Source organism: Hemitrygon akajei, chromosome 2, assembly GCF_048418815.1.
Source record: "Hemitrygon akajei chromosome 2, sHemAka1.3, whole genome shotgun sequence".
Classification (NCBI taxonomy): domain Eukaryota; kingdom Metazoa; phylum Chordata; class Chondrichthyes; order Myliobatiformes; family Dasyatidae; genus Hemitrygon; species Hemitrygon akajei.
Window position 1 is genome coordinate 192934300 of NC_133125.1, and position 19091 is coordinate 192953390.

General features: G+C 45.7%; 1 protein-coding gene across 3 annotated transcripts; it reads right to left on the minus strand.

Moving 5' to 3' along the window:
- Positions 1-444: 444 nt before the first annotated feature.
- LOC140719522 (zinc-binding protein A33-like) lies at positions 445-18778 on the minus strand. Of its 3 annotated transcripts, none has more exons than XM_073034229.1 (6): positions 18362-18778; positions 13878-13973; positions 12842-13069; positions 11780-11802; positions 11574-11692; positions 445-1061 (listed from the first exon to the last, which is right to left on the minus strand). In XM_073034229.1, exons 2-6 carry the CDS (start codon positions 13914-13916, stop codon positions 529-531), a joined length of 942 nt encoding a protein of 313 aa, XP_072890330.1. In that variant the 5' UTR covers positions 13917-13973; positions 18362-18778; the 3' UTR covers positions 445-528. The 3 variants fall into 3 exon arrangements, with proteins under 3 accessions (XP_072890330.1, XP_072890325.1, XP_072890324.1); XM_073034224.1 differs by having other exon boundaries at positions 11783-11802; positions 12842-13075; XM_073034223.1 differs by having other exon boundaries at positions 12842-13075.
- Between the last annotated feature and the right edge of the window lie 313 nt (positions 18779-19091).

Here is a 19091-nt window from a genome sequence, read left to right on the forward strand (position 1 = left end):
CCTCTCCTATCACCTCCGGGCTTCCCTCATCCATCACTCCCCCTGTCCTATCACTTCCCAGCTTCCCTCATCCATCACTCCCTCTCTCCTACCACGTCGCAGCTTCCCTCATCCATCACTCCCCCTGTCCTATCACTTCCCAGCTTCCCTCATCCATCCCGCCCCCTCTCCTGTCTCGTCGCAGCTTCCCTCATCCATCACTCCCCTCTCCCATCACCTCCCAGCTTCCCTCATCCATCCAATCCCCCTCTCTTATCACCTCCTAACTTCCCTCATCCATCACTCCCCCTCCCTATCACCTGCCAGCTTCCCTCATCCATCACTCCCCCTCTCCTATCACCTCCCAGCTTCCCTCATCCATCACTCCTCCTCTCCTATCATCTTCGCAGTGTTTCTGTTCCATTGACGGATGCGGTGAACGAGTTAAAATTAATGGATCAATAATTCTCAGATCGTGTTTATTTCACTCTCCGCACATTTATATTTACAGTGACTTAGTCCTGACGCCGGTCACGGGACCCGACCCGTTTACAGACCCGGAGCGGAACCGGAGCAGATTCTCAGCCACTCGTTTTCATATCCAGTCCAAAAGAAAGGATAAAGTTTCTCCGTGAATTTATTCCCAGTGAAGGTGTGGAGATGGGACTTGGTCTCCGCGTTGTAAAATGAAACTGTCCCGGACTCGTAACTGAGATAAACACCCACCCTCCTGGGGATGGGATCGGCAGGGAGACGGGACTCAGGGGAGGTGAAAACCCGCATCACGTCATCAATCCGCGCGATGATCCAGAATCCGGTCTCCGGACTCACTGTGACCCCTCTCTTCCTCTCCACAGACTCTGCGGCGACTCCCAGACCCCACCACCGATTCCCCGTCACCTCCACCTCCCAGTAATGTCTCCCCGATGTGAATCCCTCCGATCCCAGCACACAAGCCCCGACTGTGAACCTCTTCCCGGTGTGAGGGAGATTCCTCCGGGTCTCGGTCCGTCTCACACTCTTCCGATCCTCAGACACCTCGAGCTCCGGATTCGCCGTTTCCACATCCAGGGTGACAGAGACTGGGGGGAGAAGCAGAGAATTAGAGAGTCCCCGGGGATTGGGGGGAGACTCGGGCAGCGCGGCCCCGGGGATCGGGGGGAGACTCGGGCAGCGCGGCCCCGGGGATCGGGGGGAGAAGCAGAGAATTAGAGAGTCCCCGGGGATCGGGGGGAGAAGCAGAGAATTAGAGAGTCCCCGGGGATCGGGGGGAGAAGCAGAGAATTAGAGAGTCCCCAGGGATCGGGGGGAGACTCGGGCAGCGCGGCCCCGGGGATCGGGGGGAGACTCGGGCAGCGCGGCCCCGGGGATCGGGGGGGGGGGGAGACTCGGGCAGCGCGGCCCCGGGGATCGGTGGGTGGGGGGGAGACTCGGGCAGCGCGTCCCCGGGGATCGGGGGTGGGGGAGACTCGGGCAGCGCGTCCCCGGGGATCGGGGGGGGGGGGAGACTCCTGCAGCGCGGCCCCGGGGACCGGGGGGAGACTCGGGCAGCGCGGCCCCGGGATCGGGGGAGACTCGGGCAGCGCGGCCCCGGGGATCGGGGGGAGACTCGGGCAGCGCGGCCCCGGGATCGGGGGGGGGGGGGGCGGGGGAGACTCGGGCAGGTGGCCGACAGGACCCTTTCCCGGGGTTTTACCCAAACACAGCGGATGGACAACCGGCATCTTCCCGAGGTTTTTCCACGGGGATAAAGAGCAGAGTTTTCCCGAATAACACACACACACAATTCTGTAGGAATTTAACGGATCGAGCAGCACGTTTGGAGGGATGTGGCCAGGCCACGTTTCAAGTCCCGATCTTTCCTCAAGAATGGAAAAAACCGGTGTGGGCAAGCGGTGGAAAACAACTCGATCCAGATGGGCAAACACGACGAAATCTGCAGATGCTGGAAATTCAAACAACACTCACAAAATGCTGGTGGAACACAGCAGGCCAGGCAGCATCTATAGGTAGAAGCACTGTCGACGTTTCACCAGCATTTTGTGTGTGTTGTTTGATCCAGATGGGGATTGGGTGAGTGAATACTGGAGGGGTTTAAACAGGACGTCAGGGAGCCTCTTCGGCCCAACACGTTTGTGCCAACCAACTTGCTTTAATGACCTAGTCCCATTTGCTGGGCATCTTCCTGGTTTGTGCGAGTTTATTACAACGTCACTGCTTTTTCAGTTCGGAGTTCAGTTCCGGTGTTGTCTGGAAGGGGTTTTCTACGTCCCCCACCCCCCTCCGTGACTGTGTGTGTTTCCCCCAGATGCTCTGGTTTCCTCCAAAGGCGTACCAGTTACCAGGTTACTGAGATTATTGTGAACTGTCTTGTGATTAGGCTAATGATAAATTCTTGGGTTGCTCTACCCACCTCTACAGCTTCTTCTGGCAACCTCTTCAGTTCCAGAGAGAAGGACCCATCCTGTCCAGCGTCTCCTTATAACCCAAGCTCTCCAGCCTCCGTAACATCCTTGTAAATCTGTTTACACCCTCTCCAGCTGAGTTACATCCCAAGGTGACCAGAACAGTACACACTGCTCCAAATGTGGCAGGACCAACGACTTGTACACACGTATCAGGAAGTCCCAGCGCCTGTACTCAGAATTCTGACTGATGAAGGCAAGCATGCTAAACTGTGTCACAGTGTTGAAGGAACTTTGTACCTGTGTCACTTGCTCTTTCTGTTTGACAACTTCCTCCAGAGTGGTACAATTGCTGTGTCAGTCCTGTCCTGGTTTGATTTCCCAAAATACAACACCTCACATTTCCCTGAATTAAACTCCACCTGCCATTCCTCGGCCCACTGGCCCAGTTGATCGAGGGCCCGTTGTAAGCTTAGATCACCCTCTTCACTGTCCACTCTACCACGAATTTTAGTGTCGTTCATAAACCTACTAACTCTGTCCCTACATTCTCATCCAAATCATTAAATGAATGACAAACAACCGCGGACCCAGCAGTGACAGCTACAGGTCACAGGCCTCCAGTCCACTGCGTTTAAGGTTCAATTGGACAGATATTTCAATAGACAAGGCACAGAAGGCGTGTCACTAATACCAGCCAATGGGATGAGTGTAGATGGGTAAATAGGTCAGTACACAGATGATGGGTTGAAAGGCCCATTTCTGTGCTGTACGAAGATGACTCTGTGACCTTAAATCAATGGAATGACGGTGAGACCCCACATCCCTCCGGTGCAGAGAACTCCAAAGATACACCATCCTCTCGAGGGTATAACCACCCTGAGGCAGTGACCTCTGACCCTCGACTGCTTAACAGGGGAAACATCCTCCCTGCATCCTGTCCATTGAGCCTGGGAAGAGTTTCGTGTTTCCCTGAGATCCCCTCTCATTCTTTGAAACAGGGAACAGACAACATGGAACAGTACAGCACAGGAACAGGCCCTTCATTCAATGTGACAGAGACTGATCAATAACGGCATCCATCCTCTTCTATGTCGGATCGCCAAAACCGTCAATTCCCCAATCTTTCAAAAATTTCTCTGCCTCCGCCTTAAATATATCCAATAACAGGCCTCACACAAACTGCTGGAGGAACTCACTGGGTCAAGCAGCATCTGTGGGAGGAACGGGGTGGGGGAGTCTGGGGACACTGGGAGGTGAATGATAGATGGAGATTGACACAGGGAAAAGTGAGAGGAAGATGGAGCGAGGTTGCAGGGGTGGGTGATGGAGAGCGTCAGGAAGTGAAAAACAGGAAACCAAAGGCTGTCTTGTTTTGTAATCTTCTCAGTAACGGAGGTGATAATGGGAACCATTCCGGGAAAGATGAATGGCAGATGGAACTGGAAGCGGATGGGAGAGGGGTGGAAAGCCTGTTAGTGAACAGTGTTTTTGGCCAGGAGGAGGAACTGCAGGCTACAAATGAGTCAATCTGAATGAATCAAGGACAGTGGAAGCAGACAGACCAATTGTCTTTGCTCTTGCCATGAGGTGGAAGGAGATAGAAGATGCTGTTTTATGAAAAAATCTGTCCTCCATTTTGTGAACTTAAGTTGCTTGGCTTGAGAAGTGTTTTAAAGTAGACACAATGCTTCGGGTAATCTGCTGGGCTAAGGCTCATTTCCAAATAAGAAGTTATTTCTGATATGTTCTTTGGCTGGAGGTTTGTGACTGCTGGGGTCTGTATCTGTTCTTCATGATTCTCCACGGATACTGAAGAGAACAATGAGCCAGAAATTACTAGTTGTCATTTGCTGGCGAAAGGGCAATGAATGAATGCTGTTTGGAGTAGAACCAGTACGAATGAGTTAAAAGTCAGTCACATGACCCACAGCCGATAACACTGAGATGCAACATATGAATTGGTAAGGAATGAATACAAAAGCAGACGATTCAAGTGTGCTGGCTACATTGACTCTCTGAGAGCCACCATCGTGGATTTGAAATGCCCCACCGATGTTGAGATTAAAAATGGGACTATGAGGAACACATGGCCAGCAGAGACTCTTATTCACTGGGAGAAACTTTTCTATTCTGTGACTGTTCATGGAGGATCAGGTGAGCACTCAGGTAATCGGTTGTGTAAGTTGATGTGTGCTTATGTGGAGACAATAAAGGTACTTGTTGGGAATTACAGATTCTTTCTGTGCCTCCCTGATCATTATTACTAAGGGGAAGATCCATGGAGCAGTGTGTATAGATGAATCTACAAGGTGGAGGGAATGAAGATGGCTGACGAGGATCTCTTTGTTTCCTTGCCTACGATCCCAACCCCACAGCCCCTCATTAGAACACGGATGAATTTGCAGAGACCCTGGCAGACATATTTGCTTGACAATTCACCACAGGTGAGTTGCTGGAAGACTGGAGGGGGCTCAGGTGATAGGAAGGACTCGATGAGCAAGCCGGGGAACTCCAGGCCACTGAGCCTAATATCAGTAGAGATAAAGTTTCTGAAAGACAGGATTGACAGCACGTGGAAAGGCAAGGACAGTCAGCACGGCATTGTGCATGAAAAAAATCATGGCTCACAAATCTGATTAGGTATATTAGATCAAATTTTCACTCTAAAGACAGTAATGTGGCAATTATTAGATGAGGAAATGTGAGATTGAAGAGGAGGATTCTAGGCCTCGGCCTATGGACAATTTTCAAAAGCTGAAGGATGAGGAACTACAATCTTCTGAGTCATTTCACGACCCTAATGCAACAAGGGACACAAAAAAGTCCGTCTTTACAATGAAAGCTACTCATCAATTGGTTTTACACGGACTGGTGATCCATTGAGTCTAATCTGTGGCAAACCACCTACAAATGTAACAATGGCTCAAGCATAATTGAAAAGGCACTTAACTATAAATCAGTCACATGACACGTAAAAGAGTTGATTATTTTAAACGGCTACTGGAATATCAAAAGACACAGAGTAAAGCTTTTGTTAATAAAGTCACAGTCGGTGAGAGGATCCAGGACACAAGTTATTTGGTAGCAGAACTTATTACCCAGAAAGGGAAAAGTCACACAGTTGCTGAGAGCCTAATAATGCCAGCATGGCATTGGAGTGAGAGACAGATAGGGCAGTAACGGGACAAGGCGAGGAAGGAAGTATGTGTGTGAGGCCAGTTTTCTGTGCTCAGTGTCAGATGTGGGAGGACCTGGAGTCTCCCAGACTCCCGCACCACCACATCTGCACCAGGTGTGTCGAGCTGCAGCTCCTCAGGGACTGAGTTAGGGAACTGGAGATGCAGCTCGATGACCTTCACCTAGTCAGAGAGAGCAAGGAGGTGATAGGGAGGAGTTATAGGCAGGTGGTCACACCGGGGCCCACGGAAAACGGACAAGAGGGTCACAGTCAGGAGGGGAAGGGGAAGAGTCAGGTACTGGAGAGTACCCCTGTGGCTGTACCCCTTGACAATAAGTGCTACTGTTTGAGTACTGTTGGGGGGGGGCAGCCTACCTGGGGGAAGCGACAGTGGCCGTACCTCTGGCACAGAGTCTGGCCCTGTGGCTCAGAAGGGTAGGGAAGGGAAGAGGAAGGAAGTAGTGATAGGGGACTACTAGTCAGGGGGTCAGACAGGTGATTCTGTGGACGCAGGAAAGAAAGTGGGATGGTAGTTTGCCTCCCAGGTGCCAGGGTCCGGGATGTTTCTGATCGCGTCCTAGATATCCTGCAGCGGGAGGGAGAACAGCCAGTGGTCATGGTACATATTGGTACCAATGACATAGGTAGAAAAAGGGAAGAGGTCCTGAAAAAATACTACAGTGAGTTAGGAAAGAAGTTGAGAAACAAGACAGCAAAGGTAGTAATCTTGGGATTACTGCCTGTGCTACGTGACAGTGAGAATAGGAATAGGATGAGGTGGAGGATAAATGCGTGACTGAGGGATTGGAGCAGGGGGCAGGGATTCAGATTTCTGGATCATTGGGACCTCTTTTAGGGCAGGTGTGACCTGTACAAAAAGGACGGGTTGCACTTGAATCCTATAAGGGACCAATATCCTGGCGGGGAAGTTTGCTAAGGCTCCTGGGGAGAGTTTAAACTAGAATTGTTGGGGGGTGGGAACCAAATTGAAGAGACTGGGGAAGAGGAGGTTGGCTCACAAATAGAGAAAGCTTGTAGACAGTGCAAGAGGGAGGATAGGCCGGTGATAGAGAAGGGAAATTTCTGAGGATGTGACTAAACACATTGATGAAGGAAGAGCAGTAGATGTAGTGTATATGGATTTCAGCAAGGCATTTGATAAGGTACCCCATGCAAGGCTTACTGAGAAAGTAAGGAGGCATGGGATCCAAGGGGACATTGTGGATCCAGAACTGACTTGCCCACAGAAGACAAAGAGTGATTGCAGATGGGTCATATTCTGCATGGAGGTCGGTGACCAGTGGTGTGCCTCACGGATCTGTTCTGGGACCCTTACTCTTCGTGATATTTATAAATTACCTGGATGAGGAAGTGGAGGGATGGATGAGAAAGTTTGCTGATGACACAAAGGTTGGAGGTGTTGTGGATAGTGTGCAGGACTGTCAGAGATTACAGTGGAACATTGATAGGATGCAAAACTGGGCTGAGAGGTGGCAGATGGAGTTCAACCCAGATTAAGTGTCAAGTATTAATGGTAAGACTCTCGGCAGTGTGGAGGATCAGAGGGATCTTGGGGTCCGAGTCCATAGGACACTTAAAGCAGCTGTGCAGGATGACTCTGTGATTAAGAAGGCATATGGTGTATTGGCCTTCATCAATCGTGGAATTGAATTTAGGAGCCGAGAGGTAATGTTGCAGCTATCCAGGACCCTGGTCAGACCCCACTTGGAGTACTGTGATCAATTCTGGTCACCTCACTACAGGAAGGATGTGGAAGCCATAGAAAGGGTGCAGAGGAGATTTACAAGGATGTTGCCTGGATTGAGGCGCATTGGTTGAGTGAACTCGGCCTTTTCTCCTTGGAGTGACGGAGGATGAGAGGTGACCTGATAGAGGTGTATCAGATAATGAGAGGCATTGATCGTGTGGAGAGTCAGAGGCTTTTTCCCAGGGCTGAAATGGTTGCCACAAGAGGACACAGGTATAAGGTGCTGAAGAGGAGGTACAGAGGAGATGTCGGGGTAAGTTTTTCACTCAGAGAGTGGTGAGTGCGTGGAATGGGCTGCCGGCAATGGTGGTGGAGGCGGATACGATAGGGTCTTTTAAGAGGCTTTTGGAGCGGTGCATGGAGCTTAGTGAAATAGAGGGCTATAGCTAAGCCTAGTAATTTCTAACGTAAGAACGTGTTTGGCACAACATTGTGGGCCGAAGGGCCTGTATTGTGCTGCAGGTTTTCTATGTTTTCCTATGTTTTTTTTTCTATGTAAAACTATTGTGGGTAAAATGCTAGGACAAGAATTTGAAGATGTTTCACTCTCAAACAGTCAACGTACTGATGACATGTCACAGGATACTGAAAAGGTTTTGTGTGATAAACTGAAAAACAACAGCTTCTCTATCCAGGTTGATGAGTCCACAGATTTCACCAATAAATGTCATGTTGTAGCATTTGTAAGATTTGTAAATGATGGTGAAATTCAAGAATATTTTTTCTATTGCAAAGCGCTGCCTGAAACAAGCAAAGGCCAAGATATATATATATATATATCTACTGTTTTGTTTCATAGCTGAAAACAAAAGGTCTGTCTTGGAGGGACTGTGTTGATATCTGTGCTGAGGTGCCCCATCAATGGTTGGCTCCATGAGAAGTTTTGTTTCTCCTGTTAAGGAAAACCCTGATGTTGTCACAACACACTGCTCTCTTCACAGAGAGGTGCTGATGTCAAAAACGCTTGGTGATGAAATGAAAAAAGTTCTGGATGATGCTACAAAAATGCTTAACTTTATTAAACAAAGACCAGTTCACTCGAGCATGTCTAAAAAACTGTGTGAAGACCTGGACAAAGTGCACATACAGAAATCCGGTGGCTTAACGGAGGAAGAGTTCTCAACAGGGTATTTGAGCTGAACGGTGAATTGCAGGAGGACTATTGAGAAAATAGTAGGCCAGATTTTGCTGAGTGCTTTGAAGATGAAGAATGGCTGCAGAAACTAGGCTACTTCAGACATTTTTCATCATACGAACAAGTCTCTGCAAGGCCATGGAGAAAATGTTCTGACTTCAAGTGACAAGATTCTTGGATTTTAAACAAAAGAGAATCTTTGGAAAAATCATGTTGCAAAAGGAAATCCTGAAATGTTTCCACTGCTACTTGGACTTGAGAGTCTCATAAGAAACCACCTCGAAGAATTGCAGAACCAGTTATTTAACAGAAATTTATTATGTTTGCCTTCTGAGTTTTTGAAATTTATGAAAGGGAAAGAAAGAGATTAATTTCAAGAAACTGAAGCTAATCTTCACTACCTGTTTTTTTTCAAGAATGGTTGGCTACAAATTGATTCTCTACTTAAAACAATGCTGACAATTATTTTTAGATTATTATATCTGCAACTTACTGATCAAGTTAACGTACCATGAGCTGCAGATATAATATTTTTTGTACAGGGGTTCCTTGAGACCTGAAAATTATTTCAAGGGTTGCTCTAGGGCAAAATGGTGAGAAAGGATGATCTTGTCTGAGTCTGTGTCCTCTGGTCCTTGACTCACCCACTATATGAAATATTGTCCCGATGTTGACTCTATCTACATCTTTCAATATTCAATAGGTTTCAGTGCAATCCTCCCTCACTCTACTAAACTCCAGTGAGGACAGGATTAGAGCCATCAAACACTCCTCACATGTTAACCCTTTCGTTTCTGGGATCAATCTTGTGAACCTCCTCTGGACCCTCTCCAATGCCAGCACATCCTTTCTTAGTTATCGGGCACAAAACTGCTCACAATACTCCCAGTGCAGCCAGACCAAAGTCTTATAAAGCCCTGCTGTTATATCCATCCCTCTGAAAGTGAATGCTGACATTGCATTTGTCCTCCTTACCAACCCAACTGGCAAGTTAACCTTTAGGGAATCTTTCACAGGGTCTCCCAAATCCCCTTGCACCCTGGCTTTTGAATTTTCACCCCATTTAGAAAATAGTCTACACATTTCTTCTTTCAACCAAAGTGCACGATCATACACCTACCTACACGATTTTCCATATGCCAAATTTTCCCAATCCTCAGACTTTCTACTAATTTTTGCAATGTTGTATGCCCTCTCCTTTGCTTTCATGCTGTCCTTCATTTCCCTTGTTGGCCATGGTTGCCTCAACGTCCCTTTAGTAAACTTCTTTTTCTTTGGGATTTATCTAAACTGCGCCTTCCGAATTAACCATATAACCATATAACAATCACAGCACGGAAACAGGCCATCTCGGCCCTCCTGGTCCGTGCCGAACTCTTAATCTCACCTAGTCCCACCTACCCGCACTCAGCCCATAACCCTCCACTCCTTTCCTGTCCATATACCTATCCAATTTTACCTTAAATGACACATCTGAACTGGCCTCTACTACTTCTACAGGAAGCTCATTCCACACAGCTATCACTCTCTGAGTAAAGAAATACCCCCTCGTGTTTCCCTTAAACTTTTGCCCCCTAACTCTCAAATCATGTCCTTTCGTTTGAATCTCCCCTACTCTCAATGGAAACAGCCTATTCACGTCAACTCTATCTATCCCTCTCAAAATTTTAAATACCTCGATCAAATCCCCCCTCAACCTTCTACGCTCCAATGAATAGAGACCTAACTTGTTCAACCTTTCTCTGTAACTTAAGTGCTGAAACCCAGATAACATCCTAGTAAATCGTCTCTGCACTCTCTCTAATTTATTGATATCTTTCCTATAATTCGGTGACCAGAACTGTACACAATATTCCAATTTTGGCCTTACCAATGCCTTGTACAATTTTAACATTACATCCCAACTTCTGTATTCAATGCTCTGATTTATAAAGGCCAGCGTTCCAAAAGCCTTCTTCACCACCCTATCTACATGAGACTCCACCTTCAGGGAACTATGCACTGTTATTCCTAGATCTCTCTGTTCCACTGCATTCCTCAATGCCCTACCATTTACCCTGTATGTTCTATTTGGATTATTCCTGCCAAAATGTAGAACCTCACACTTCTCAGCATTAAACTCCATCTGCCAACGTTCAACCCATTCTTCTAACCGGCATAAATCTCCCTGCATGCTTTGAAAACCCACCTCATTATCCATAACACCTCCTACCTTAGTATCATCGGCATACTTACTAATCCAATTTACCACCCCATCATCCAGACCATTTATGTATATTATAAACAACATTGGGCCCAAAACAGATCCCTGAGGCACCCCGCTAGTCACCGGCCTCCATCCCAATAAACAATTATCCACCACTACTCTCTGGCATCTCCCATCTAGCCACTGTTGAATCCATTTTATTACTCCAGCATTAATACCTAACGACTGAACCTTCTTGACTAACCTTCCATGTGGAACTTTGTTAAAGGCCTTGCTGAAGTCCATATAGACTACATCCACTGCCTTACCCTCGTCAACATTCCTCGTAACTTCTTCAAAAAATTCAATAAGGTTTGTCAAACATGACCTTCCACGCACAAATCCATGCTGGCTACTCTTAATCAGATCCTGTCTATCCAGATAATTATAAATACTATCTCTAAGAATACTTTCCATTAATTTACCCACCACTGATGTCAAAATGACAGGTCTATAATTGCTAGGCTTACTTCTAGGACCCTTTTTAAACAATGGAACCACATGAGCAATACGCCAATCCTCCGGCACAATCCCCGTTTCTAATGACATCTGAAAGATCTCCGTCAGAGCTCCTGCTTCCAGAAACCTCAGCTTTTGCTGCTCTGCTGTCATCCCTGCCAGTATCCACTTCCAATCAACTTTGTCATCTCCTCTCCCATGCCTCTGTAATTCCCTTTAGTTCACTGTAATACTGACACATCTGGTTTTATCTCATCCCTCTCAAACTGGGGGGTCAATTATATCACTGGCCCCTAAGGGCCACGAGTGGGCTCAACCACAAGGGGCTCTATAAAGCCATCTCATTGGCATTCTGCAATTGTTATCATAAAGAAGGACAAATGAATCTTTGTAAGTCTTACCTTGATTAATGGCATCAAGTGTTTCTCTCAATGCTGTGTTCAGAAAATAGGGGTGATAGAATCTTTCATCTGGCAGGGCTCCATCTGTCACTGACAATTCCCCGACATCGTCACTAGTCCTGTAAATATTAAACCGATGGTCACATTCTGCAATTTTGAATTATTTCACAAATCCAGAAAGGGTTTCAGTAAAGAGCATGTCCTACCACCTCTTTCGACGAGCTTCCTCCTGGAATAAATAAAACACAAATTGAGAAGATTTAGGCTCACTGTCCACATCCTGAATTTCACCCAGGTCATTACAAGGTGTCACAAGTTCCCACTCCCACAGTCACTCACACACACAAACAGTTCAGAACCACGGGGAAAATTACAAAGAATGTTTCTGAAAATTACGCCACAAATGAATGGATGCAACTGACAGGAAAGGCTGGACAGGTGGTGTATTTTTATCTGGATATGATGGCAGGATGATAAGATGGAGGAATTTAAAATGAGTGACAGATTAGATTGGAGAAACCATCTCTATTTATGGGAGACCTTAAATTAAACATAAAATGCCAGGTGGTTTGGCAAGAGAAGGTGGAACTCACAGCCACAGGAGTGGTTGAAGTGGAACAGCAGAGATTGATTGTAATGGGGAAGTTGGATAAACACATGAGGGACCATGGAGTTCGGGGCACTGTTGCTGGGTGTGGTGAGGAGGTGGGAGGAGGCTTGTGAAGCAGGGAAATTGATAGGAGAGAATGGACTGAAAGACCTGTCTATGATGTAAATTGGGATATAATCCGAAGAAGAATATATCTGAAAAGGAAAACAGACAGTGCAAAATTCTCTAAAACAGTGAATCTGATGCAATCTGGATATAGATGGTAAGTCTGATGTGTGGGTCACATTCTGCAATTCAACCTCAGTTCCCACTGATCGACAGAGAGACCCTCACACCCACCACACCAGACACACTCACAGCCTGTGACTGTAACTGGGTGTTACTCTGAGTCTCAGGGGATATTATACGTGGGAATCACAGAAACAATCACCAGCTCAGTGCTCTGATCAGAGTAACTCATTACCAAGAAGGTTGCAGACTGTCCTGTGATGTACAGATGTTGTGGGAGGCTGGTTTGGGGACAACAACAATCTGAAACAGTCAAAACATCTGTCTGGTTTAAATCAGTTTACAGCTGCAATATTTGTAAAGACCACATTGATCAAAATACATTATTCTTTCACTGTGCCCTCTGCAGAAACCAACTCAAATTACTCACCATGAGAAACATCACATTTTCTTGTTGGTCCATCTGTTCCTGTAACTTTGAGATTTCCTCGTAGATGGAATTTAAATTCTCTTGAATCTCTCGAAGATTTTTCTCCATTGGATTTAGAATCCTCTCCTCTTCTTCCCTGAGATCTCGGAGTGTGTGCTGCTCTTTCTCGGAGATAATCCGGCGCAGTTCAGCAAACTGGGATGTGATGTGGCACTGAACACTGTGTGACTGTTCCTGTCGAATGAAAGGAGAGGCTGGTTTATTATTTGGCTGTAAAGTATTTCCTTATGACATGGACAGTGACCATTCAGTCCATTAAATTATTATGCTGGTTCTCAAGAGCTTCAACCCCACTCCCTCACTTTCCCTGAAACCCACTGTTCCTCACTGACCCATTCATTTACACTTGATTCACAGACCACCCACCTTCACAGGGTTAATTACGGTAGTGAATTAAACATTCAACCAGGATTTATGGCAATATCGGCCCATCGTGTTCACAAGGAGTACATGCTAACTCCCCACTGACCGCACAAAAGGCCAGGATTGAAAATGATCACCAAAGCTGATATTCTGCATTAAAGGGAACAAAACTACACAACGATTTATAATTAACTATGGATCGTTGGAATAATGAAATATATGGTTGTATTCCACTTGAAAAAATTACATACAATCTAAGAAATGAATATGATATATTTTTGAAAATTTGGCTCCCATACCTACAAAATATAGGATTAAATTAAAGGTCCTTTGAAGATAAAATTATAAAGTAATTGGGGAAAGTAAAAATAAAAATTAAAATTATTTTTAACTCCATGGAGCATGTGGGGATCCTCTGATATCCAGGCAATCTTTCTCTTCTTTCTTTCTTTTTTTTCTTTCTTTAAACAAGGGTTATGGGGGGAGGGTTAATATTATTTTTTCTCTCTCTTACTATTTTATCATTACATTTATTCTTTGTAATTTTCTAAAAATTTAATAAATTTTTAAAAACTACACAACGACATTGGAAATTCTCCTCAAGAAGTCTCACCCGAACTCCAGAAATCTTCTCTTTCTGTTGCCGCTCCATTTCCTCGAGCTTGGATTTCTTTTCTGTGAGAGAGTCCAACGCAGATTTAACCCGGTCCTGGGAAGCAGAGAGTGAAGGAATTAGACAATAAAGATGCAGTGCCGATTCAGGCAGTTTATTGTCATATACACCAGGGATTTAACCTTTAAATCGAAGCAAGAGGCGGAGAGGTAAAAGAAGCTAGGAGAGAAGCTGTTTTTTTAACTGATGGGGCAAAGAGGCTAGACTGCGCAGGCATGTGACGTCACACGCCAAAGGTTTAAAAAGGAGAGGAAGTTTAAAAACGGTCATTTAAATTGAAGCAAGAGGCGGAGAGGGAAGAGGTAAAAGAAGCTTGGAGAGAAGCTGTTTCTTTTTTAACTGATCAGGGCAAAGAGGCTAGACTGCGCAAGCACGTGAAAGTCAGCCTCTGAGATCAGCAGTGGAATTTAAAAAGTGAGCAGAGGCTGAGTACGAGCTTCACTCCAGGTGAGGTAAGGCCAGGTAAGCTCCTTTAATTAATCTAATTAGCTTAGGAGTAGGTAACGGAGGCAGCAGTTAGGGCAGTTGAGTGCTCCGTTTGCAGTATGTGGGAAGTCAGGGTGAGCACAGCTGTCCCTGATGACTACACCTGCAAAAGGTGCATCCAGCTGCAGCTCCTGACAAACCATGTTAGGGAACTGGAGCTGGATGAACTTCGGATCATTCGGGAGGCAGAGGCAGAAATAGACAGGAGTTTCAGGGAGATAGTCACCCCCAGGAGTTAGGAGACAGGTGACTGTCAGGAGAAGGAAGGGGAATAGACAGGAAGAGCAGAGCACCCCTGTGGCTGTTCCCATCAACAATAAGTATATCATTTTGGATACTGTTGGTGGGGACGACCTACCAGGGACAAGTTGCTGTGGTTGCGTCTCTGGCACCGAGACTGGACCCTCAGCTCAGAAGGGAAGGAGGGAAAAGAGGAGAGCAGTAGTGACAGGGGATTCGATAGTTAGGGGGACAGATAGGAGGTTCTGTGGAGGAGATCGAGAATCCCGGATGGTCTGTTGCCTCCCTGGTGCCAGGGACTGCGATATCTCGGATCGAGTTCTCAGTATTCTCAAGAGGGAGGGTGAGCAGCCGGATGTCGTGGTCCATGTAGGGACCAGTGACGTGGGTAGGAAGAGTGAGGAGGTCCTGAAAGGTGAGTTTAGGGATCTAAGTGCCAAGTTAAAGGACAGGACCTCCAGGATAGCAATCTCAGGATTGCTCCTCATGCCACGTGCAGGCAGGTTTAGAAATAGTAAGCTTGTGCAGATCAACACGTGGCTGAAGACATGGTGCAGGAGGGAGGGCTTCAGATTTATAGATAATTGGACAGTTTTCCAGGGAAGGTGGTACCTGTTCCGGCGTGACAGTTTACATCTGAACTGGAGGGTGACGAATATTCTTGCAGGTAGGTTTGCTAGAGAGGTTCCAGTGGATTTAAACTAGACACAATGGGGGAGGGGAACCAGAGTGTAGGAACAGATGTATGGGAGAAGGAAGAAAAAGAAGACAGTGAAGTTCTTTGTACTGTTAGAGATAAACAGAGAGGAAGAGGTGGAGATTTTCTTAAATGCATTTATTTTAATGCTAGGAGCATTGTAAGAAAGGTGGATGAGTTTAGAGCATGGAGTGATACCTGGAAATATGATGTTGTAGCTATTAGTGAAACATGGTTGCAGGAGGGGTGTGATTGGCAACTAAATATTCCTGGATTTTGTTGCTTCAGGTGTGATAGAATCGGATGGACAAGAGGAGGAGGTGTTGCATTGCTTGTCCGAGAAAATATTACAGCAGTGCTTTGGCAGGATAGATTAGAGGGCTCATCTAGGGAGTCTATTTGGGTGGAATTGAGGAACAGGAAAGGTGTAGTAACACTTATAGGGGTGTATTATAGACCACTTAATGGGGAGCGAGAATTGGAGGAGCAAATTTGCAAGGAGATATCAGATATTTGTAGTAAGCACAGGGTTGTGATTGTGGGAGATTTTAATTTTCCACACATAGACTGGGAAGCCCATACTGTAAAAGGTATGGATGGTTTGGAATTTGCAAAATGTGTGCAGGATACTTTTTTGCAGCAATACATAGAGGTACCAACTAGAGAAGGGGCAGTGTTGGATCTTCTGTTAGGGAATGAAATAGGGCAGGTGACGGAGGTATGTGTTGGGGAGCACTTGGGGTCCAGTGATCACAATGCCATTAGTTTCAATATAACTATGGAGAAGGATAGGACTGGACCCAGGGTTGAGATTTTTGATTGGAGAAAGGCTAACTTTGAGGAGATGTGAAAGGATTTAGAAGGAGTGGATTGGGACCATTTGTTTTATGGGAAGGATGTAATAGAGAAATGAAAGTCATTTAAAGGTGAAATTTTGAGGGTACAGAATCTTTATGTTCCTGTTAGGTTGAAAGGAAAGGTTAAAAGTTTGAGAAAGTCATGGATTTCAAGGGATATTGGAAACTTGGTTAGGAAAAAGAGAGATCTACAATAAATATAGGCAGCTTGGAGTAAATGAGGTGCTCAAGGAATATAAAGAATGTAAGAAGAATCTCAAAAAAGAAATTAGAAAAGCTAAAAGATACGAGGTTGCTTTGGCAAGTAAGGTGAAAATAAATCTGAAGGGTTTCTACAGTTATATTAATAGCTAAAGGATAGTGAGGGATAAAATTGGTCCCTATAGAATCAGAGTGGACAGCTATGTGTGGAGCCAAAAGAGATGGGGGAGATATTGAACAATTTCTTTTCTTCGGTATTCACTAAGGAGAAGGATGTCGAATTGTGTAAGGTAAGTAAAACAAGTAGGGAAGTTATGGAAACTATGACGATTAAAGTGGAGGAAGTACTGGCGCTTTTAAGGAATATAAAAGTGGATATATCTCCGGATCCTAACAGGATATTCCCTAGGACCTTGAGGGAGGTTAGTGTAAAAATAGCAGGGGCTCTGACAGAAATATTTCAAATGTCATTAGAAACAGGGATGGTGCCAGAGGATTGGTGTATTGCTCATGTGGTTTCATTGTATAAAAAGGGTTCTATGAGTAAACCTAGCAATTATAGCCTGTCAGTTTGATGTCAGTGGTGGGTAAATTAATGGAAAGTATTCTCAGAGATGGTATATATAATTACCTGAATAGACAGGGTCTGATTAGGAACAGTCAGCATGGATTTGTGCGTGTAAGGTCATGTTTGACAAACCTTATTGAATTTTTTGAAGAGGATACGAGGAATGTTGACGAGGATAAAGCAGTGGATGTTGTCTATATGGACCAGTAAGGCCTTTGACAAGGTTCCGCACGGAACGTTAGTTAGGAAGGTTCAATCGTTAGGTATTAATACTGAAGTAGTAAAATGGATTCAACAGTGGCTGGATGGGAGATGCCAGAGAGTAGTGGTGGATAACTGTTTGTCAGGTTGGAGGCCGGTGACTAGTGGTGTGCCTCAGGGATCTGTACTGGGTCCAATGTTGTTTGTCATATACATTAATGATCTGGATAATGGGGTGGTAAATTGGATTAGTAAGTATGCAGATGATACTAAGGTAGGTGGCGTTGTGGATAATGAAGTAGGTTTTCAAAGCTTGCAGAGAGATTTAGGCCAGTTAGAAGAGTGGGCTGAACGATGGCAGATGGAGTTTAATGCTGATAAGTGTGAGGTGCTACATTTTGGTAGGAATAATCCAAATAGGACATATATGGTAAATGGTAGGGCATTGAGGAATGCAGTAGAACAGAGTGATCTAGGAATAATGGTGCATAGTTCCCTGAAGGTGGAATCTCATGTGGATAGGGTGGTGAAGAAAGCTTTTGGTATGCTGGCCTTTATAAATCAGGGCATTGAGTATAGGAGTTGGGATGTAATGTTAAAATTGTACAAGGCCGAATTTGGAGTATTGTGTACAATTCTGGTCACCGAATTATAGGAAAGATGTCAACAAAATAGAGAGAGTACAGAGAAGATTTACTAGAATGTTTCCTGGATTTCAGCAGCTTAGTTACAGGGTAAGATTGAACAAGTTAAGTCTTTATTCTTTGGAGCGTAGAAGGTTGAGGGGGGACTTGATAGAGGTATTTAAAATTATGAGGGGATAGATAGAGTTGACGTGGATAGGCTTTTTCCATTGAGTGTAGGGGAGATTCAAACAAGAGGACATGAGTTGAGAGTTAGGGGGCAAAAGTTTAAGGGTAACACGAGGGGGAATTTCTTTACTCAGAGTGGTAGCTGTGTGGAACGAGCTTCCAGTAGAAGTGGTAGAGGCAGGTTCGGTATTGTCATTTAAAGTAATATTGGATAGGTATATGGACAGGAAAGGAATGGAGGGTTATGGGCTCAGTGCGGGCCAGTGGGACGAGTAAGCGTTCAGCACGGACTAGAAGAGGACGGGTTAGAAAACAAAAATGCAATGAAAAAATATCAGGTGATCAAAATCGATTTGTTTTACCCTATATACTTCAACGGCTTCTTTAATCGGCAGGAAGTTGTGAGACTTGTGTTCCCGCGCATCTCTTCAGATCACACAGAGCAGTTTCTTGTCGTTTTCACAAAACAGCTTCAGATCTTCCTCGTGTTCCTCGCAGTAAAGTTTACTTTCCTTCTCTTTCGGATTCAGGTTTAGTTTTCGCGCTTTCTCAGACAGATTTGCTAAGGCCCGATTGACCCTGAGGGTGCGGTCTGCAATCTCCTCTCTACATTCCGGGCAGGAGTTTCTCTCCTCCCTTTCCCAACACCGATTGATACAGGAGCGGCAGAAGTTGTGTCCACACTCCAGTATCACCGGATCGCTGAAGAAATCCAGGCAAATGGGACAAATTGCCTCGTCGGTCCAACTCTCGACCTGTCCTTTCGTAGCCATGTTAACTCCCGGTACTTCCGGGTTCAGGATCCTTTCACTTTCGGGGAGCCGCTGAACCCCTGCAGTACCGCGAGTGTCCACTAGGGGCGCTGCAGTCTCGTGAATGACGGTTCTATTCCTACGAGTGTTCAAAGGGCCATTTCCACAACAAGGTGGGATCAGGAACACATTAAACAGGTGGGAACATAACGAAAGCCTCAGCCATGGACAGCCCCATGCCCGGCTGCGAAAAGAAGAGTGTTGTGCATGGGTTACCCCCGTCCTGCAAAACCCTAGTGTGACAGATGCGACAACTGAATGTCCACAGGCTCACCCCCGG